This window comes from Papio anubis, chromosome 9 (genome assembly GCF_008728515.1).
Source record: "Papio anubis isolate 15944 chromosome 9, Panubis1.0, whole genome shotgun sequence".
Taxonomy (NCBI): domain Eukaryota; kingdom Metazoa; phylum Chordata; class Mammalia; order Primates; family Cercopithecidae; genus Papio; species Papio anubis.
Window position 1 is genome coordinate 64,663,404 of NC_044984.1, and position 23,040 is coordinate 64,686,443.

The 23,040-nt window shown below is 38.9% G+C and overlaps 1 protein-coding gene across 1 annotated transcript in view; it reads left to right on the forward strand.

The window, feature by feature from the left end:
- The window catches only part of KCNMB4 (potassium calcium-activated channel subfamily M regulatory beta subunit 4), a 66,310-nt gene that overhangs the window by 18,151 nt on the left and 25,119 nt on the right, over window positions 1–23,040 (forward strand). Inside the window, exon 2 of the mRNA XM_003906771.5 lies at window positions 16,291–16,418. Within this exon, the coding sequence (XP_003906820.1) occupies window positions 16,291–16,418 (128 nt within the window). The remainder of the gene's footprint in view (window positions 1–16,290; window positions 16,419–23,040) is intronic.

Sequence of the window (23,040 nt, forward strand, 5' to 3'; positions counted from 1 at the left end):
TTGAGTGACAAAACAACATCTCAAAACAAACAAACAAAAAACACCAGTCATTGAATTTAGAGCCTACTCTAATCCATTGTGACCTCATCTTAACTAATTCCATCTGCAAGACCCTATTGTGTTCATGTAAATTTAAAATTTTTATATGAAAAAAGACTATATACAAAGATCAAAGATAAATGACAAAATGGAAAACTACACACCATTGATATTTTTTTGACCACCTGTAGCTTCTAAATTTCTCCAATAAAGAAGGCTTATTTTTATGAGAGAAAACTGAGAACTGTTACTTTAAAATAAATGCTCTGTGAAACACAAGAGACTAAATATTACAACGGAGAGGATCGACGTATTGAAGATGAAACTACCTTCTTACAAAACCATGCTGTTTAACTTAAATACCCATCTCTCCCATCCCAACTTAAGTCACCACGATAATGAATGACCAAAACATCTCAGGATTCACTAACAGAGTCTAGGACAGAACTGGGCACATGGACATTTGAGAAGCTACCTGGTATAATGGAAAAGACCAGTCTAAGTGTAGTGGCTCATGCCTGTAGTCCCAACACTTTTTAAGAAGCCAAGATGAAAAGAAAGTTTGAGAAGAAGAGTTTGAGACCAGCCTAGACAACATAGTGAAACTCTGTCTCTGAAACAATTTTTTTTTTTTTAATTAGCCAGGTGTGGTGGTACACACCTGTAGTTCTAGCAAGACGGTAGGATCGCTTGAGCCCAGGAGTTTAAGGTTACAGTGAGCTATGACTATGCCACTGTACTCCAGCCTGAGCAACACAGCGAGACCCTGTCTCAAAAAAAAAAAAAAAAAAAGAAAAGAAAGAAGAAAGAAAAGGCCCATGTGCCTGAATCCAGATGCTTCTTATTTAAAGGTGAACATCTATAGGTCAGTCACTTAACCTCTTGATCAAGAAACCTTCACAAGCTGAGGACTACAGTTGATATAGATAATGTTCTAAGCAAATATTATTGATAAATACTTCTGGAATAAATACATCTTGGTATTTGTATTTGTAATTACTGAGGTGTCAAGCAGGGAGAATTTCACAGATGAGGACAGAGTTTAGAGACTTTGTCACAAACTTTAGAATTGTTAGTTCAACAAATGTTTATTGAGTATCTGCCACGTTACAGGCACGATCCTAACTGCTGTGAATGCAGTCTGATTCACAAAACCCCTGCTGGGTTGGAGCTTTCTTTTTGGTAGTCTCTGGAGGACATCACACAGTGTTGTGGTGGGGTGCATTCACTCTTAGATTTGAGATAGCATCTTCCTCCTCAATCTGCTGAGCTTTCTTTCATCTAGCTTTATCTCCCATGTCCCTGTGATGTACTGAATATTCTGGTTAATATCAAACACCTTTCGCTTCAGTGTTTTTAATGAACATACATTTGATTTTGCATAAGAGTTGGATAGAAAATTAATAGCACAAATTTATAGCCTTGAAATTTTTCAGGGCTTCAAAATTCCCATTGAAAATATGCTGAGCATCTTCAGTGAGTGCCGAATTGTCTTTATTTTTGGAAAGATAAATTCAGTAATGAATCCTCAGCAAGTTTAATTGCCAAAGAAATGTTCTTTAAAAATACAAAATTAGAAACGAAAATGAGGAAACAACCACAAATACAGGAAAAGTTAAATGAACTTCAAGTGAATACTTTGATCAATTCTATGCCGATAAATTTGAACTCATAGGATGAGATAATGATTCTCTAGAATAATATAAACTTCCCAAATAAAACATTCTATAGAGATTTCTAAAAAACAGACCAATTGCCATAGAGGAAATGGAGAAAACTGTCAACGAACTACAACCGTAAATGTTTCCAGGTCAACTCTGTGAAAACAGATAACTTCAATCCTACTTTAAACTATGCCAGAGAAACAGAAATAAGGAAAACTTCCAAATGCTTTTCATAATTTTATGAATACATTGAAACAAAAACCTATAGTAACATATATATACGGATGAAAATTATAGGACAGCTTCTGTTAAGAATATTTACTTAAAATCCAAAGTGAAATTATTAATCTCAGTGATGGAGGTATCAGAGGTTTCTAAATTTTATTTTTGCTTATCTCTGTTTTCTAAAAACCTTTTTCAGACAGTCACATGCCTCATTTTGTAAGTCTGAAGCAATGTGATAGTGGAGATCTTGTTTCAGAGATTACAATATATGTTTTTATAGATAATGGGGTCTGTCTTCAAAGTGGGTCTAATTATATAAATTTTCACAGATTGATTTCATAAAAATTAAATTTTTTATGTAGTAAATGTACCACAAATAAAGACAGGAAAAATGAGGAGGGATATTGGGATTGTGAGACAATTTTTTTTTTTTTTAACTATATAAAGACTCTTAAACAACAATGAGAAAATGACCAAGATAGGCAAAGATCATGGATGGTCAATTTGCAGAAAAGAAACATTCACTTAAAAATGTAATGTTTCACCATCAGAAAACTTTAATTGTTGCCTTTTTATTTGTTTGTTTCTGTTTTGTTTTTGTTTTTGTTTTTTTGTTTTGTTTTATTTTGTTTTTTTAAGGAGATGGGGAAAGGTGCTCTCATGAACTTCTGGTGGAAGAGCAACTCATGCAATTTCTTTGGAATACCATAATTACAATTTTTGAAAATATATGTCAGCTTTTATTCCTGTTCTCACACATGTGTGCATAGATGCTGGTACAAGGAAGTTTGTTGCTGTTTTGTTTGCAATTGCAAAAGGCTGGAAACTTCTATAATGTTTTTCATTAGAAGACCAATTGATAAATTTTGATACAACTATGTAGTGAGCATTCAAGAGAATGAGACCTCTATCTGCACACATGAGAGCACTAAGATATTTTGGTTAGTGAAAGAACAAAGCAATAAACAGAAGAGTGTGCTCACATTCTTATTAACATAGAGTATAGAGAATATGTGGAAGAATGCACAATGACTGTTAAGCATAACTGCCTGGGGTAAGATTCAGTCAGAGGGAGACATTTCATTTTGTGACCTTTCCCACTGTTTGCATTTTTACGTTGTGTGTCTGTCATGCTTTATTTTTATTTATTTATTTTTTTTGGAGGGGAACAAAGTTTATTGCTTTCTTAAGCTTTTTATCATATATTTCCAAATTATACTAAATAAGTAATAAAAAGGTGTAATTCCAACAGCTGTGTGTGAAAGAACCTATTTTTGCAGATACTTGTCTGTACAGGATATTGGCTATGATTTTCATTTTTAGCAGTTTAATTTTGCCAGCACCTTTGGTATCTAGTTTGCTTGAACATTTCATTACGTGTTTGTGGGCCATTTTATTTCTTCATCGGTGACTCACTGGTTCGTCTTTTTTTGTTTTTTTTTTTTTTGTTGTTGTTGTTGTTGTTTTAGTGAGACAGAGTTTTGCTCTTGTTGCCCAGGCTAGAGTGCGGTGGTGCAGTCTTGGCTCACTGCAACCTCCTTCTCCCAGGTTCAAGCAATTCTCCTGCCTCAGCCTCCCGAGTAGCTGGGATTACAGTCGTGCACCACCATGCCCAGCTAATTTTGTATTTTTAGTACAGACGGGGTTTCACCATGTTAGTCAGGCTGGTCTCGAACTCCTGACCTCAAGTGAGTCACTGTGCCTGCAGTTTTTTGTTTTTGTTTTTAATTGTTTTAATTTGTGTGGATATATAGTAGGTATATATATTTATGAGGTACATGAGATGAGTTTTGATGCAGGCATGCAATGTGACATAAGCACATCGGGGAGAATGGGGAATCTGTCCCCTCAAGCATTTATCCTTTGAGTTACAAACAATCCAGTTATACTCTTTAAGTTATTTTAAAATGTACAATTAAGTTATTATTGACTATAGTCACCCTACTGTGCTATCAAATAGTAGGTCTTGTTCATTCTTTTTATTTGTATTTTTTGTTCTCATTAACCATCCCCATCTCCCCCACAGCCCTCCACTACCCTTCCTAGCTTCTGGTAACCATCCTTCTACTCTCTCTGTCCATGAGTTCAATTGTTTTGATTTTTAGATCTCTCAAATAAGTGAGAATATGTGACTATTGTCTTTCTATGCCTTGCTTATTTCACTTAACTTAATGATCTCCAGTTCCATCCATGATGTTGCAAATGATGGGATCTCATTCTTTTTCATAGCTCGATAGTACTCTATTGTATATATGTACCTTATTTTCTTTATCCATTCATCTGTTGATGGACACTTAGGTTGCTTCCAAATCTTACCTATTGTAAACAGTGCTACAACAAACACAGGAGTGCAGACATTTCTTCAATATACTGATTGCTTTTCTTTTGGGTATATACCCAGCAGTGAGATTGCTGAATCAGATGGTAGCTATATTTTTAGTTTTTTGAGTAACTAAACTGGAGAACAGTTCAGTTACTCAAAGCTGTTCTCCAAACTGTTCTCCCTAGTGGTACTAATTTACACTCCCACCAAGAGTGTACAAGGGTTCCCTTCTCTCCACATCCTTGCCAGCATTTGTTATTGTCTGTCTTTTGGCTAAAAGCCATTTTAACTGGGGTGAGACGATATCTCATTGTAGTTTTGATTTGCATTTCTCTGATGATCAATGATATTGAGAACCTTTTCATATGCCCATTTGCCATTTGTATGTCTTGATTATAAATTTTTAATTAACATAGCAGTGTGACTTCAGATGTGCCTCAGCTCCCTCACCTGTAAAACGACGATTATAATATAATAGTGCCTGTCTCCTTGGGTTATGAGGAATAATGAGTTAATATATGGAAAGCACCTAGGATAGTTCCTTGCATATGGTAAGCGTTCAGTGAATGTTTGCCCTTGTTATTATGAACATAGTTTTGAAAATCAAATTGCACCCTACTTTTATTTGAGGGTAAAGAGTAGTACTCCACTGCTCCAAACCCTTGTGTCACCCAGAGATAACTGTTTTTAACTATTTTTATGGCTTTTCTTTTTCTGGGTTTTACCTCTGTGTTTCTAAACAATAGGTTTTCTGATGAATGCAGTTGAGATACTGTTAACCGCCTATGATGGATTATATGGACTTAGCTTTCTTACACCACACCATCCCACCCCATTGTCCTCTCTTTATTCTTTAAATAAATGTGATTCTATCATAATTTTTGGGTAAATTAATATTGAGTGCTCAACTTATTTTAGCTATGTAAAGTACTGTTCACTTCTATAACTTTTTATTTTCCTTGAGCTAAGAATCATCTCCCTTTTTTATTTTCTTACTTTCCTGTGTACCTTTCTCTTATTTTTCCAAAATTCTCCTACAGAATTGTAAAACCCATTTGTATACTGTTTGTCATATGGCCATTCTCAATAGGTAGTCACTTAGTTCCACATTTCTCTCACTCTTTTTAAACATTTCTTGGCCAGGCGTGGTGGCTCACACCTGTAATCCCAGCACTTTGGGAGGCTGAGGCAGGCAGATCCCTTGAGCCCAAGAATTTGTGACCAGCCTGGGCAACGTATTGAGACTCTGTCTCTACAAAAAATAGAAGAATTAGCTGGGCATGGTAGCATGTGCCTCTAGTCGTGGCTACTCGGGGCGCTAAGGCAGAAAGATCACTTGAGCCTGAGAGGTTGAGGCTTCAGTGAGCCAAGTTCACACCACTGCACTTCAGCCTGGGTGGCACAGTGAGACCCTGTGTAAAAAAAATAAGATCAAATAAAAATTTCGTGGGACACCATCTGCCTACTTCTCATACTGAACTGAATGCACCTTAGGCCTGCTGCATCTTTCTTGTGTTGAGTACCTTGTTTCCTTGATCCCATGCCTTCCTCTTATTCTTAATTTATTCCTTTGTTTTGATGGAGTAAATCCTCAAATAGCTTTCTGAGAATGGGTAAATGGGAAGTAGAATTTGTAGGCCTACGTATAGATCAGAGTTCTGTTTCTGAGGATTTAACACGCTCTAATCATGTTACTTGAAACAAGTTTACTATTTGTTAACCAGTGTCCATAAAATACTGTAGGACTATACCTCCATCATTTCTTTGAAGAGAAATAAACAATCAGATGTTCTGCCCAAAGTTATGCTCAATGAGCTCAAATTTTCTCATCCATCAAAAGTGATCATAGGCTTTAAGTACCTCCTGGCACACTGCAGAGTATTCCTTGGAGTCTGTATATCCCAGTATGAGGAAAACCAACCCAGATTAACAACTGCATATTATCACAAGTTGGGGCAGGTGCTAGTATAAAAAGAGAAGGTGCCTTGGGAATGTGAACCATTTGCTTCTGAAATTTATTTGCCAGCAAGTCCTGCTTCAGCCTTGTAAACCCCAGCTTTATGTTTTAGTGAGTCAAAATAGCCCAGTGTACAGTGGGTCCAATGGTAAATTGATGTTGCATGGTCAGGCATTCAGACCCTACTGAGACCCAGTAACAAACCACTTGTTTCTCAAAAGGAGAATAGTCATTTGCCAAAGAAAGCATGGGTTTGCTTTATACCATCAGGGCTCTCTCTGGGCTCCATATATCCCCTGATCTATCACAGACTCTTGTTTATTATTGAAGCCACTGAGCCATAGAGATGAATTGAGACAGCTTCCTGCTCTGTAGCCTTCAGCAGGTTTTCCTGCTCTGGTTGCCACTGAAAGCTGGCAGATTCTGGGTTACTCAGTATACAGATTAGAGAAGCAATCCCAAGTGTCAGTATATGTTTCCTCCAAAATATGAAGACGCTATACTTTCAGGATCTGTAGGAACAATCATAAAGAGACTTCATGGACTCCCTGGGCCTATTGTGACACTAACTTGGGCCAGAACTTCCTTTTCCCCTGACCCCCATGAGCTCTCATTCTGAGCACAGGTGTACTTAGAGTCCCCAGGGATTAGCGTTAGCATAGAGCCAGTGATCAATAATATTCTGAATATCTGCCCTTTCTGCTGTATACTACTCTGCTACATGTCGGCATGTTCTGCTAGGAAAGGCTAGGAGATTTTCAGTAGGTACAAATTGAAGTGCTACCACAAGGGCTTTAAGTATAAACCAGCCCCCTCACCCTTCCTCTAAGGAGCTTTGGGCCTGGGATTGGCTGAGGAGTCCTGCCTTACATCACTTTGCCTCATAGATTTCATTTCATCAAACCTCAAGTGTTTTTATACTTTCAGGTATGTAAATCAAGAAGAACCTTAGAAGATTATCCATTTATTTTAATCCTAGATGTCCTATGATCTCAGCCACTGTCAAAGATCCCTGTGGCTCAAGTCATTTTTTTTATGTTCACAAATACTTTTATTTTTTATTTATTATTATTATTTTTTTTAGAGAGAGGGTCTTGCTTTGTCACCCAGGCTGGAGTGCAGTGGCACAATCATAGCTCACTGTAACCTTAAACTCCAGGGCTCAAGCTATCCTCACCTCTCAATCTCCTGACTAGCTAGGACTAAAGGCATATACCAGTACAGCCAGCTAATTAAAAAATATATATTCTGTAGACAGAGGATCTTGCTATGTTGCCCTGGCTAGTCTCAAAGTCCTGGGTTCAAGCAATCCCCCTGCCTTGGCCTCCTAAGGCTCAGGGATTACAGGTGTAAGCCGCCACACCCGGCCTATGTTCACAAATTCTGTGGGTCAGAAATTTAGAAATGACGCAGAGAAGAATATAGTCTCTCTCTAATCCATTTGGATTAATCAAAGGTCCCATTTGGAAAATTCAAAGGCTGGAGGATGGAGGCTTATCTGCAGGCCCATTTACTTACATACCAGGCAATTGATCCTGGATGTTGGCTAAGGACCTCAGTTCCTCTCCACATAGGCCTTTCATGTGATCTGTCTTTATGGGCCAGTTTGGGCTTCCTTGTAGAATACTGTCTGGAGGCCAAGGACGAGCATTCTCGCGAGAGATGCAAGCAGGTGCCTTATCACCTTTTCTGATCTAACCTTGAAGTCACACTGAATCATTGCTGTAATCACAGTCTCATTTATGTGCTAAGGAAGAGAAGCTAGACCCCCACCTCTCAATTGAGGAATGCCAACATCACACTGTAAGAGTGTGTGAAATGGGTTGTATATTAATGCAGCTCTCTTTATAAAACATATTCTGCTACGAATAGGAAGCACCAATTTTTTTAATCACCACCATACTGGTTCTAGAGGACTTATAGTAGACAGGGCCTGTTGATCCCCTTCATGCAGAAATGATGGTTGTAAATATTTCATTGAATATATATCCATACATACATTGAATTTGTGTGCCTTATAATACACAATATAGCTACCAGTAATGCCATCAGTGAAGCCATCTGAATGTGTGCATGAACATTTAAGAACGTTTTATTTCATTTCAACGTCATAAGAGTATTGACCATCTCCATTAGAGAAATGCAAATCAAAACCACAATGAGATACCATCTCACGCCAGTTAGAATGGCGATCATTAAAAAGTCAGGAAACAACAGATACTGGAGAGGATGTGGAGAAATAGGAATGCTTTTACACTGTTGGTGAGAGTGTACATTAGTTCAACTGTTGCGGAAGACAGTGTGGTGATTCCTCAAGGATCTAGAACCAGACATGCCATTTGACTCAGCAATCCTATTACTGGGTGTATAGCCAAAGGATTATAAATCATTCTATAAAGACACATGCACATGTATGTTTATTGCAGCACTGTTCACAATAGCAAAAACTGAACCAACCCAAATGCCCATCAATAATAGACTGGATAAAGAAAATGCGGCACATATACACCATGGAATACTAATGCAGCCGTAAAAAAAGATGAGTTCATGTCCTTTGCAAGGACATGAATGAAGCTAGAAACCATCATTCTCAGCAAACTAACACAGGAACAGAAAACCAAACACTACATGTTCTCACTCATAAGTGGAAGTTAAACAATGAGAACACAGGGACATAGGGAGGGAAACATCACACACTGGGGCCTGTTGGGGAGTGGGAAACCAGGGGAGAAATAGCATTAGGAGAAATACCTAATGTAGATGAGGGGTTGATGGGTGCAGCAAACCACCATGGCATATGTATGCCTACGTAACAAACCTGCGTGTTCTGCACATGTATCCCATGACTTAAAGTATAATAAAAAATAATAATAAAATGTAAAAAGTATTGACTATCTCCTCAAGGATTTTAAATTCTGATCAGGAGTCATTAAACAAATGTTTATAGGCTCTGTCATGCTTGTTATAATTATTAGTAGCTATTGAACTTCTTCCAGATTAAAATTTCTTGTTTTGGTGTGATTGCTTCTATTTAGATTCAACTTCTATTTTTGGCAAAGATCGTGTGGTTTTTTTAAAATTTTATTTAATTTTATTTAATTTTATTTTATTTTTCGAGACAGAGTCCCACTCTGTCACCCAGACTGGAGTGCAGTGGTGCAATCTCGGTTCACTACAACCTCTGCCTCCCAGGTTCAAATTATTCTCCTGCCTCAGCCTCCTGAGTAGCTGGGATTACAGGCTCCCGACACCATGCCTGGCTAATTTTTGTAGTTTTAGTAGTGAAGGAGTTTCACCATCTTGGCCAGCCTGGTCTTGAACTCCTGACCTGTGATCCACGTGCCTTGGCCTCCCAAAGTGCTGGGATTACAGGTGTGAGCCACCACGCCCAGCCATGTTTTTATTTTCTAACTCTCAAACTAAATGAACTGTTTTGAAGATGGAATGCCATGCCGAACTTTTCAGTCTTAATAATATAACCAACCTTAGCAGTCTGCCTGAATGCAGAAGTTAAGTGAATATTATTCAGTTCCAAAAATCCAGGTGTCATATCAACATATATAATAAATTCTGACTTAAAAAACTGTGCATTGGAGGGTAGGTGTATTCTCTGGAAGGTAGTGAGCAACTTTTCAAAGAAACATTTAGGGAGAGAGGAGTAATTCTTCAGTGAATAGTAGGTCAGATAATTTGGGCATTTTCCAACACCATCTCCTATGCCCCTTGTCCTCCAAGCACATTAGATGACTCAGTCTTTCTGGAACTTCTGTACACGGCGTCTGTACATTCCATTTCTTCTGGGGATGTCACCTTCCCAACCCATTCTCTAACAAGCAAATTCCTGTTCAGCCTTAAAGACACAAATTAAAAGTCATCTCTTCTGTGAAGCCTTCTCTTATACTCTGGAGGCCAAAATATTCACGTCTTCTTTTGTAGTCACAAAGCACTTTGTAAATATGCTACTATTACTACACTGCTTGCTTCGGGGGAGGTGGAGACGGAGAGAGAGGGAGAAGGGAGTGAGTAATATCTAATCTTTGTTTCCTATGCAATACTCAGCAATCAAGAATAGTTTATTGCATAAATTATCAATTCTAAAAATCTGTCATTCCAAGGGCAGGAGAGCTGTTGAAAATGCAGATTCCTAGTCTTAATGAATCACACTTCAGGAGGATGGATCTTTTTGACAAACAGTTCAAGTGATCAGTGAAACAGACTTTGACCATCTCTGCTCTAGGCTGGGCACCACTCTTTCTGCCCAGCCCACTCTTGCCTAAGAGCTCATTTTAGCTTCTCCTGTTCTTAGTTAACCTTGCTTTTCACATTTTCTAAGCCATTTATTTAACTCTGAATTCTTCCATAAGATTACTTTCATTTAGCTTTCAGATATGGATGTACATTCTGGACTGCCTGCCCTAGAATTTAGTCTTTTAGCTGACATATAATTTCATAAATGTTTGTTCAGTTAACCTACATTGATAAGAACTCTGTGTGTGTGTGTGTGTGTGTGTGTGTGTGTGCCCATGCACATATGCACCCACAACATTTGAAACATGGAGTTTGTTTGTTTGTTTGTTTGTTTGTTTTTGAGATAAGATCTCGCTCTGTTTCCCAGGCTGGAGTACAGCGATCACGGCTCACTGCAGCCTTGACTTCCTGGTCTCAAGCAGTCCTCTCACTTCAGCTTTCTGAGTAGCTGTGACTACAGGTGTGCACTACTATGCCTGGCTAATTATTTAATATTTTGTAGAGATGGGATCTCACTTCATTGCCCAGTGTGGTCTTGAACTCCTGAGCTCAAGTGATCCTCCTGCCTCATCCTCCCAACATGTTGGGATTACAGGCTTGAGCCACTGCACCTGACTGTTATGGAGTTTATAAATGGCTCAGTTATACTTTTTACTTCACAGTGTTTTTCTGATTATATGCTCATATTGTCAAAAGTATCACTAAAACTACAATGATAGCTGACAGATATTTCTTACAGGAGTTCAGAAAATGAGGGATTATTATATAAAATATAATTAAAACTGTTTTCCAGTAGATAATGTTTTAAGAATTCATTTTCTAACCAAATTTATTTGGAAGTTATTTAATCAGCTACATGCATTCTAGTATTATGTCTTTCACTACTACCCTCCCTAACCAAATGAAGTCAATAGAAAAACTGGAGAAACAAATTTCCTCATTTCTGTTTCTTAGATAATTCCTAACAGAGAACCCAGTCCCTGATATTTAACTAAGTAGACCACAGGATTTATGCAATAATCTTTAAATGATTCAGTAACAGAAGAAAGTTAATTCTGCCTACTCTGCCCAAATGACTGAAATGCAGTCCTCTCAAGACACTTATCACAAAGAACCTACTCAAGAACGAGTCTATTAAAATATAAATCCCATTGTGGTCAGCAGAATAAAAATGCTATTATAAATCTTGATAAACCCTAACATAAGATAATGGAAAACTAAGTAATAATAATCCATGTCATATGACAATAGTGTCGTTTCTTAATAAACTCATTAGAAGACTGTATGTTATTCTTGTCAGGATAGCCCACTCAGTTCCATGAACTTTGTTCATGAATGCAAAAGTCAAAAAATCTTTTTCTAAAATTTTATTTAAAGAAGTTACTTCATCCAAGTTCAGGCAGCAAACAACATGGGCTCTAGTGAAGGTTATTTGTGCAATAATGATTAGAAGCCTGGAAATGCTGCCTTTGCAAATGAAAAACAAAATAGGTCAGAACTATATGAAGAAATTTCTCTAAGGAAATGCTATTGTCCTCCATGACCAAAGGCATTATGTCTATAAATTCACCTAAGTGAAATTACATCCATGGCACCAGAAACCAACCCTGAAGCCAAATTGAAACAGGAGGGAACACGCAAAGACTTACAGTGCATTTCTCTGCGGATGTACCAGGAAAACAAAGGACTGCAACAGACTTGCCTCGACCCATCAGCTCTCAGGAGGACTACATCATTTCCATTCCAATAAAAATACTACACTGGTGCTCCGAGAGAGGGATGCAGAGGGCAAGGGATCTCCTTGTCCTAAATCAGGAGCTCCAAAGAGAGAAGACGGAATCCCTAAAGATAGAGATATGGAAAGCAGCAGTTAGGACCACTCTGCAGTCTGAATCCCAGCTTTTCCATTTGTCTTTGGGACCTTGAGAACATTTTCTTCTTCTTTTAGATAGTCTCGCTGTGTCACCCAAGTTGGAGTGCAAGTGGCATAATCTCAGCTCACTGCAGCCTCCGCCTCCCGGGTTTAAGCGATTCTCATGCCTCAGCCTCCTGAGTAGCTGGGATTATAGGTGTGTGCCACCACGCCCTGCTAATTTTTGTATTTTCAGTAGAGATGGGGTTTCACCCTGCTCTCCAGGCTGGTCTCAAACTCCTGACCTCAAGTGATCTGCCTGCCTCAGCCTCCCAAAGTTGGGAATCCCACACCTGGGATTACAGGTGTGAGCCATGGTACCTGGCCAAGAAAGTTTTCTTAAGTCCTTCTGTCCCTCAGTTTCCTCATCCAAAAATGGAAGTAATTATAATATTTGCTCGTTTGAATTAATGCAACACTTGACATATAGTCAATAAATGTTAGCTGTGATGATGATGTTACCATGTAGGTTGTTATTTGTGCCTCCCCAGATGAGAGACATTCATGGTGGAACTATTATGAAGCCTGGAAAACGACCAGGCTTGAACAATCTAGAATTAAAAGGCATTTGTATGATTGAGTTCTCGAGTTCTTTTTCCAGAACCGTGCTTTGGACTTTAATTTCTAATCTGTGTAAAAATTCTGACACGACGATCCACTAAGTGAATTGAGAAGGAATCTAGGGAGGATCTGAGTTAGGCTTCACAGTAAGTTGAGAAAAAGATTTAAGGAATGGAGCCATAATGATTTTTAAGAATTTGGTGTTTGCCTTAAAAAGTTTAGTTTTCCAGACCAGGTGTGATGGCTCACACCTGTAATCCCAATACTCTTAGAGGCCGGGGTGGGACAGTTGAGCCCAGGAGTTTGAGACCAGCTTGGACAACAAAAGGAGACAGACACCTTCTCCATAAAAAATTACCTGGGTGTGGTGGAGTAGCTGTAGTCCTAGCTACTCAAGAGGCTAGGCAGAGGGATCGCTTGAGCCCCGAGAGTTGAAGGCTGCAGTTAGCTGTGATCTCGCCCCTGCACTCCAGCCTGGGTCACAGAGCAAGACCCCAACTCTTAAAAAAAATTTCTTTCCAGGCAATGTTAGTTTTAAAAAGTTACTAGAGTATTAGAAGTATAGATCACTTAATCTATGTAACTTTTTGGAAAAAATGCAGTGCATAAAAAGAATACTCAAATTTTGATCTCAGGTTATTTTCTCCAGTGTAAAAAAGTACTTTCCATCCAAAATCCATCCACACAACCTCAGACTTTCCAAAAAAGCGAGAATATATATATTTTTTAATCTCACATGAAACTTCAACATACCTAATACAAAACTTTACACACTCAGTGAAAGCTTTTGTTTGACCTTTTCAGAAGCATGTCAATGTAATTCTTATGGTCAAATCTTAGGTTATCATTTGAGAGAAACATTTCTTTTAAACCCATTTCTCCCCAAAAAACTAAATAGCAAAGGGTTCAAACTGAGTTAACTTACAAATATTTAAAATCTGTTTTGATTACATGTGGTTAATTGTTCTTTCCTAATGCACTTAGTATATCTCTTGTGTCAAGTATACCCATTGCAAAAAGGGTTCTGATGAATTTTTAGGCTTTCACACTTCACACTTTCTACCTCCAAATTGAGAAATTTCTCCTTCCTAGAAGAGCACAATAAATTGGCACCTACTCACACTTTATATACTAATTGACTATAATGCAGAAAAAAAATGTATTTTAATAGAAGGAAACAAAATATCCAACACCTTAGAGAAAGTAAGCAATAGGAAAATCATGGTCCTCTTGTGCACATTTTTCTAATGCAAAATACTGGCCCCTAAGGAAGGACCTACCACACTCCTCCTCGTTGCTGGCTGGAATGTTGGCTTAGTCAGGGTTCCCAGCCATCTCCCCAGTGGGCAGGATCTCTTCTGGGAAAAATACTGTGACAGTGTTTGTAGTCCTGCCTTCTGCTGGGTTCTTTCTTGGTGTACCTCCAAGAATAGAATCATAGAAATGTAGAGCTAGAAATTATTTTGGAGATTTTGCATATTTGAAAAAATGAAGTCCAGAAAAGGGAAGTAATTTACCCAAGGCCTAACACCTAATAGACAGTAGGACTGGGGCCCTATCTAATGGTCTCCACGGCTTCCAAATCCAGCTGCTGCTTTGGAAGAACTCAGAATCCATAATTTCACAGACATTTTTAGCTTTGTATTACTGTTATTAATAGAAGTAGAACTATATGTGCAGAGGATAAACATTCAGTGATTCAATCGTTAAAGTAACATTTGCATAACATGTGAATGTATTCTATATAATAGACAATAACCAGATTTACTAAAATTTATAATGTGTTTATATATTTTAAAAATGTTTAAACACTGTGAAAATATTGTCATCATCTTCAATAAAAATGTACCCGTGTTATCATTAACTAATTCAACCAACATTTTTGCCATTTCACTGTTAGCAGACATAGTCATGAGTGTGAAAAGATAGAAAAGACAGAAAACAGTTCTTGTTCTCACCTCGCCAGTAAACTGGGAAGGCTGACATAAAACAGACAAGTATGATACTGTGTGTTTCCAGCTGTGATATCACGTGGCGTGAGTCCCATGGCAGCACAAATGAGGGGCACTTAACTGTGGTAGAAGAAAAAGAAGGTTCCCTCAAGTAGGTGACACCAAACTTGAATCTTAAAAAAAGGAGAATTAGGAACAAAGGGCATTAAAAGGAGAGAGAACAGCCTGTGCCAAGCAAGTAGGTTGACAGCACGTGGCAGATTTGGAGAGCAAGTACATCCATATGGCTACATCCCAGAATTAAACAAGGGTGAGGACAGGCAGGGACCAGATCACGAAGAGCTTTGTGCATCATGCTAAAACATTTCAGTTTTACCAGAAAATAATGAGATGTTGAATAATTGTATGCTGTAAATTAAACAATGTGACTGAAATTATACTATAAAGCTCTATGTTGTGTTTGGTTTGGTTTTGGCCTGCTCCTTAATATCAGATACCTTGGTAAAACACCTAAGAGTACAATGTGATAAGACCACCAGAATCTGATTGTGGTTGTAGAGTTGACGAAAATCTCAAGGTCTGCATCTATAAAATGGAAATTGTTATAGGGTGGTAAAAAGTACATAAGTCCTGTTAAGCATTTATTACAGTGTCTGCTGTATTGCAAACACTCAATAAATAGAAACTGGCATCATCATCATCATCATTGTAAAAAGCTGAATTGCAGAAAATGGATTAGAATGCCGAGAGTTGATTTTAACATCTGGACTTAAGAGCAGTTGTGTGATTCTGCTTAATCTATATTGCTTAGAATAATAGAGCCCCTTTAAGAGAACTACTTTGTCAGAGGCATGGCTAGGAAAAGACATCAATTAGCAAAATACATTGATGTATCTGAAAGGAAATTTTCCACTGATTTTGTTGTCCAAGAGAGTGTAAGAAAAGAAAACTTGAGTTTCAGCAGTTAGGAGCAGTATCCTGAGAAGAGCTGTGTGCTTGAATTTATTGGTTATAGGTAGAAGAGAGAAATGCCAAGGTTCATAGATAGGAACTGGGGATAAAAATAAACTTTTTTATGCCTCCCTCTGTTGATGGACAGGTCCCCAAAATAGAGAGTATATTATGCTTTTAATTTGCTATTACATGATAACTAATTGTTTATAAAATACTCTTACACCATAATGACTGAAGTTTATTTTTTGCTGTGTTTTTGTATTTGGAATACTTTGTCCTTGTGCCAAATTGGAAATTTGAAATATAGTTCAGTAATTTCAATTTGGTTGTATTTAAACATTAGGCAGGTCTAAATTAGATTTATTGTCTTTATAATGCCATCTTTCTATAAACAATGACTATATCTCAATATTCCATAAAATAATAGGTTGACTTTCTGTATTCTATTTTGTTAGTGCTCCTATATCCCTCCCTGTAAGAGAGAAAATCAGAAGAATTTGGAAAGTGTCATGAATTGGCAACAGTACTGGAAAGATGAGATTGGTTCCCAGCCATTTACTTGCTATTTTAATCAACATCAAAGGTAAGTCAATATTTGCATGTGCATATTAAAATTGTTTGTAGACTCTGCAACTTATTACACTGATATATCATCAATTATGCCCACTTGACAGCATGGAGATAGCCTCAACTCTTCCTAGCATGTAGTTAGGGAAACCCATATAAAGAATCTACAGAACAGAGAAAAAGACCTGTGTTGTACACCTTACCTTCTGAATACACTACAAAATGATAGTGACTTCAGGTAGGAACATTCCTTTTCATTCCCTAAGAATTACAGATTGATGCACGTGACCTAAATAATGTGCAGATTTGCCAGCACTTTTAGACTGCATCGAATCTTACCTTTCCTTTTCCTTTCTATTCTAATGAAGTGTTAATAACATGAGTTCACATGTTCACAAAACCTTACTTGACTTAGTACTTAGTTTATACCATATAAACCATCTAAAGATAGTTCCTTGGACTAGGGCACTTTGGTACCCACTCAGATTAATCAGTAATTTATTCATCAAATATTTATTGAGTATTCACAATTCCTTGCTGTCCATCTCCACTTGAATATTCCAGGGTTACTGCAAACCTACCCTTGCTCCCATAATCTCTGTCTTAGAAAATGGCATGACCATTCACTCATTTACCAAGTCCAGAAACCTTTGAGTAATTCTTAGTTCATTTTTCTCCTTCGTACTTTGTAACCTATGTCACCATCCTGTTTTTTTGTTTGTTTTTAGACAGTCTCTGTCGCCCAGGCTGGAGTGCAGTGGTGAGATCTTGGCTCACTACAGGCTACGCCTCCCAGGTCCAAGTGATTCTTGTGCCTCAGCCTCCTGAGTAGCTGGGACTACAGGCACATACCACCACACCTAGCTAATTCGTGTATTTTTAGTAGAGACAGAGTTTCACCATGTTGACCAGGCTGGTATCTAACTCCTGACCTCAAGTGATCTGCCTGCCTCAGCCTCCCAAAATGCTGAGATTACGGGTGTGAGCCACTGTGTCCAACACATCATGTTGATTTTTACCTCTATCATGACTCTTCTTTGCCTCCCCACTATCACTGTCTTAGTTTGCATCCAGATTTCTCAGCTCCATTAACGCAATAGTCTTCTAACAAGTCTTCCGCCTCCACTGTGGACCCACTCCAAGCCACTCTCCATAGTACTGCCAAGGTAATCTTTCTAACACATGAGTCTAATCAGGTTACACTGCATAGTTTCCAGAGTAAAGCTCAAACATCTTGGCATGGCCTATGTCAGAGACCTATTGCTGCATAACAAACCACCCTAAACGTAGTGGCTTAGTACAGCAATGACACATTATTTTCTATGGGTTGGCTGTGCTCATTTGCAGTCGGATGATGACTGAAATAGCTGCATGGTCCAAGATGGCCTCCTCCCTCACATGCCCAGCAGTCAGTGCTGGCTGTCAGCTGGGGCGCCTCAGTATCCCCACCACCTGGCCTCTCATTCTTCAGTAAGCTAGATTACCTTCCTTTCAACATGACAGCCTCAGACAGCATTTCAAGAGAGGCAGGTCTCGGCTCTGGATTTGAATAATATCACTTCTGACACATTCTATTGGTCAAAGTAAGTCATAAAGCCAGCCACATTCATGAGGTACTGGAGTAGGCTTTGCCACTGGATAGGAGGAGCTGCAAAACATTTGTCACCACATTTAATCTACCACAGGATACAAGGCTTCTCAAGATCTTGTCCCAGACTGTCACTTCTCCATCCTCATTTCCCTGCTCATACTCTTTGCAATAGCCATTCTGAACTATGTGCACTTCCCAGAATATTTCATACTTTTATATGCATGCCTTTTTGTTTGCTTTTCCTGCTTCTTGGTGGCCATACCGGAAACTCCTCAGATATCACCTTCTCTAGGGTGCCTTCCTTGATCCCGAAATTCGATTTAGTTCTATATCAGTTAAGATGTGATTTGTTGCAGGTAATCAGAATTTTGACTCAGAGCATCATAAGAAATCAGGAAATGTATTATTTTATACATCAAGAAATGCAAGGCCAGGCATGGTGGTTCACGCCTGTAATCCCAACACTGTGGAAGGCCGAGGCGGGAGGATCACTTGAGCCCAGGAGTTCAGGGCCAGCCTGGGGAGCATAGGGAGGCCCTGTCTCTACAAAAAAAATTTTTTTAATTAGCTGGGCATGATGAGGTGCCCCTGTAGCCCCAGCTACTCGGGAAGCTAACATAGGAGGATTGCTTGGGCCCTACTAAGCCTTGAGAGGTTGAGACTGCAATGAGCCATGATCGCGCCACTGTACTTTAAAGCCTGGGTGACAAAATGAGACCCTGCCTCAAAAAAAAAAAAAGATAAAGAAAAAGGAAGAAAGACAGAAAAATGAAAATGAAAGAGAAATGCAGAGGTGGACAGATGTCAGGGTTGTTTGATGCAATGACTTAGTAGTGTCACCAAAACCCAGCTCCTTTTCACATCTCAGTTTGGCCTCAAGATGGCTCTTTTCACAGTTATAATATAGTTGCTTCAGTTCCAGGTGTCACAGCCAGATGCAGCAGTGTCCAAAGAGAGAAAGAGCCTGTCTTTCTTGATGCATTTTTCTTGGGATTTGGAAACCTTTTCCCATCTTCCCACAGGCAACCTCCCCTCATGTATCCTTGTTCACAGTGAGTTCCTTTGTTTACACCTAAACCGGTCACAGGAAAGAACAATCAGAATCAACCCCTGACTTGGGGCTAGTGTTAAGTCACGTGGAAAAGGGGTATACCCCTGAGTAGATTTGGGAAGGAAGAAGAAAGGGAACAAGGTGTTGTGGAACAACCAAAAATGCCAGCAAAAATTTGTGTCTCCCATACTCCATAGTCTTGTTTTTTGTTTTTTGTTTTTTTTTTCAGGAAATGTTTCTGAGTCATAATATTCCATAGGCTTCTATGTACAACTCTATACCAGGGGCTTGCAATGATTGCTTCATATAACTAGGACAGAGGAGCTTGTTATTTTATTTATTTTATTTTATTTTTGTTTTGTTTGAGTTGGAGTCTTGCTCTGTCACTCAGGCTGGAGTGCAGTGGCATGATCTTGGCTCACTGCAGCCTCCACCTCTCAGGTTCAAGTGATTCTCCTGCCTCAGCCTCCCAAGTAGCTGGCATTACAGGTGCATGCCACCATGCCCGGCTAACTGTTGTATCATTTAGTAGAAATGAGGTTTCACCATGTTGGCCAGGCTGGTCTTGAACTCCTGACTTCAGGTGATCCGTGCGTCTCGGCCTCCCAAAGTACTGGGATTACAGGCGAGAGCCTCTGTACCCAGCTAGAGGAGCTTTAAAAAAAAAAATTTACCACGGACCAATTAATTAGAATCTTTGGTGGTTGAAACCGGCCATTAGCATTTTATAAAATCGATGCTAGGGATTCTAATCTATAACCAGAAACTAGAGCCACTGCTCTACCCTTTCACTTATCGCCCATTACTGGAATTGTTTGTATGCCCATTTTCCTCACCAGACTGCACACTTGTTAAGGGTGTGGGCCAGCCTTCTTTGTTTATGTATCTCTAATATCTAGCACAATGCCTGATTTTCGGGTAATAAATATTGGATGAGTGAATGAATAAGTGAATGCATTGTGTCAAATTAAAAGGAGGGTTCTTTGCTTCCAAGGAATTAGGATTTATTGGTGAAAGCAGGTCCATATGCAAATATAAATATGATTACATCAGCTAGAAATAGAAGGGGGAAGACTGAACATGGAGGTGGCTACAATAAAGAAATCAAGGCTTGACAACCTTAGGTAAATAAGTTATATAATATGGAGTAATGAGTTTGTAAGCTGGAAAGGTAGCTTGGGGTTAGATTTCTAATGGGTCATTAGTGTCAAACTAAAGAGATGGTCTTTGTCATATAGGCCATAAAAATTTGTGAAAAGTTTTTTTTTAATTGAAGACTGACATGAGTAGACTTTTTAAGTCAGAAAGTAACTGATGTGACTGTTGAATGTATACCGGCTGGGAAAGATGGGTTAAAGGCAGAAAGAAAGGAGAGTACTGAGTGAAAAGCATTTTTGAATGGTTACTGTGTGCCTGCCATTGTGAATGACATTTTATTTAGATTACTAAATTTCTAAATACTAACCCCATTTAACAGATGAGTAAATTGCATATTTAAAAAGTTAAATAACTTGTCCAATGCACACAACTGTTAAGTGCAAAAACTGGAATCCAGTTAGTCTAATTCCCAAAGCTCCCATCAACTATCTGCTGGTCCTCATAAGAGACTTTGAGGGCATAAACGAGAATAGTGGTAGTGAAAGTAGCTAACAAGGATTATAGCAGGAAGACTTTTTAGAGTTAGGATCAACAGAACTTAATGTAAGTGATGAGGAAAAAGGTGTCAGACTTGACTGAGTGGAAAAGGACAGTCTAGCTCTGAGTATGCTGAATTTGAGACATTCTTAAAATATCCAAAAGATGCTTTGAAAGTTAGAAACACAGACTTTTAGTTCAGGAGCAAGAGGTCAGAAGCAGTGCTATTCAGATGTGGGAATCATGGTGCACAAGCTGTAGTTACAGCCAAGACAGAGTGCATATTGGGAACACTTAGAGTGAGGAGGGAAATGTTGACAGAATCTTTAGGATCATCTACATTTAAGTTATAGGCAGAAGGAGATGAAGGAAGAGTGGCCAGAGGGTGAGAGGAAAATAAAAAAAGAACGTCTTAAAAGGAGAATATTTTAAGGAGAAGGTAGTCAAGAAGAATGTAATTGAGGTACAGCCTTTGATAAGTACAGACTACTCATTCAAGAAGTTTGCCATGGGCTACATCATACTAAATAGCAAAGAAAACACTCAACAGAGTGAAAAGGCAGCCTACAGAATGGGAGAAGATATTCGCAAACTATATATCCGCTAGAGTTAATCCCCCAAATATATAAGGAATTCCTACAACTCAATAGTAAAAGAAATTAATAACCTGATTTGAAAAAGGGCTAAGGGCTTAAATAGATATTTCTCAAAAATAGACATCTAAAAGGCTGACAGGTATATGAAACATTGCTGAACCTCACTAATCATCAGAGAAATGCAAATCAAAGCCACAGTGAAATGTCACCTCACACCTCTCAGAATGACTATTAACAAAAAAACAAGAGACAGGTATTGGCGAGGATACGGAGAAACTGGAACCCTTGCATACTGTTGGTGGGAATGCAAAATGGTGCAGCTGCTATGGAAGACAATATGGATGTTCCTCAAAAAATTAAAAGTAGAACTGCCATATGATCCAGCAATCCCACTCCTGGGTATTTTTCCAAAAGACTTGAAATCAGGATCTTGACTCTTCAGCATCCTGAAGAGCTCTCCTCCTTTTACCACAGCAATATTCACAATAGCCAAGATGTGGAAACAACCTAAATGTCCATCAGCAGATGAATGGATAAAGAATATGTGAAGCCGGGCGCAATGGTGATACCTGTGGTCTCAGCTAGGGGAGGCTGAGGCGGGAGGATTGCTTGGGGCCAGGAGTCCAAGTCCAGCCTGGGCAACATAGTGAGATCCCATCTCAAAAAGAAATAGAAAGAAAATATGGTATATACACACAATGGAAGTGTTCAGCCTTTGAAAAGAAGGAAACTCTGCAACATGTGACAACATGGATGAACCTGGAGGACATTATACCAAGTGAAAGAAGCCAGACCCGGAAAGGCAAATACTGTATGATTCCACTTATATGAAGTATCTAAAATAGTCAAATTCATAGATTTAAAAAGTGGAATGGTGGTAGTTATCAGGGGCTGGGAGGAGGGGGTAATGGGAGTTACTAATCAATGACCATAAAGTTTCAGTCAAGTAAGATGAATAGGCTCTACAGATTTGTACAACATTGTACTATCGCCAACAGTAATGTATTGTACACTTAAAAATTGAAGAGGGTATATCTCATGTTAAGTATTCTTACCACAATAAAATTAAAGTTTCCTATCACTGGAAAAAAGCTTGGGGAGGAGGTGAGTAACTGAGGAGTGGATACAGAGAAATAAGCCTCCTGCAGACGAAAACTGTTGGAGGGAGAGAGAAAAATGGAATGTATATCGTAAAGTAAAAACGGAAAGTGCCCTGAAGGAAATGAGACGGGATGAAATAAAATGGTTTCTTTTTCTGTGAGGTGGGACGGTTTGAGCCTGAACCCACTGCTGTGTGAATCAGGTGCTTCCTTGAAGCTTCCTGCCCTGGACTGGGAACTGGGAACAACGTTCCTGAGCTTCAGCTTGCAGTTGGAGGTGAACAGGGCGCCCCTTCCACGTGCTGTCCTGACTAGCTGGTGACCGTGTTGATGAACATCCTCTCGCTCCCCACTTGGGAACTGCGTGTTACGAGGGCTGCCTCCCCCTGACAGGGTTGCTTCCTCCTGTCAGGGCGTGAATTTGGAATATTCTCAGTACCCAGTCAAGAAGGACTGTTCCTCCAGAAGCATGAGGTGTACCTAAAAAGAGCTAACCCAAATTATATACTAAAAGTATAAAAGTATTTTTTTGTACTTTCATAACAATTCTGACACCAAACGTGTGGGGTATTTCCACACCAAGCAGTTCAGTTCTCTGGTGACACTAGCTGGTGTCTTACAATTCAGTTCGGTTCTGAGTTGGCATCAGATCCCACGAATTAAAG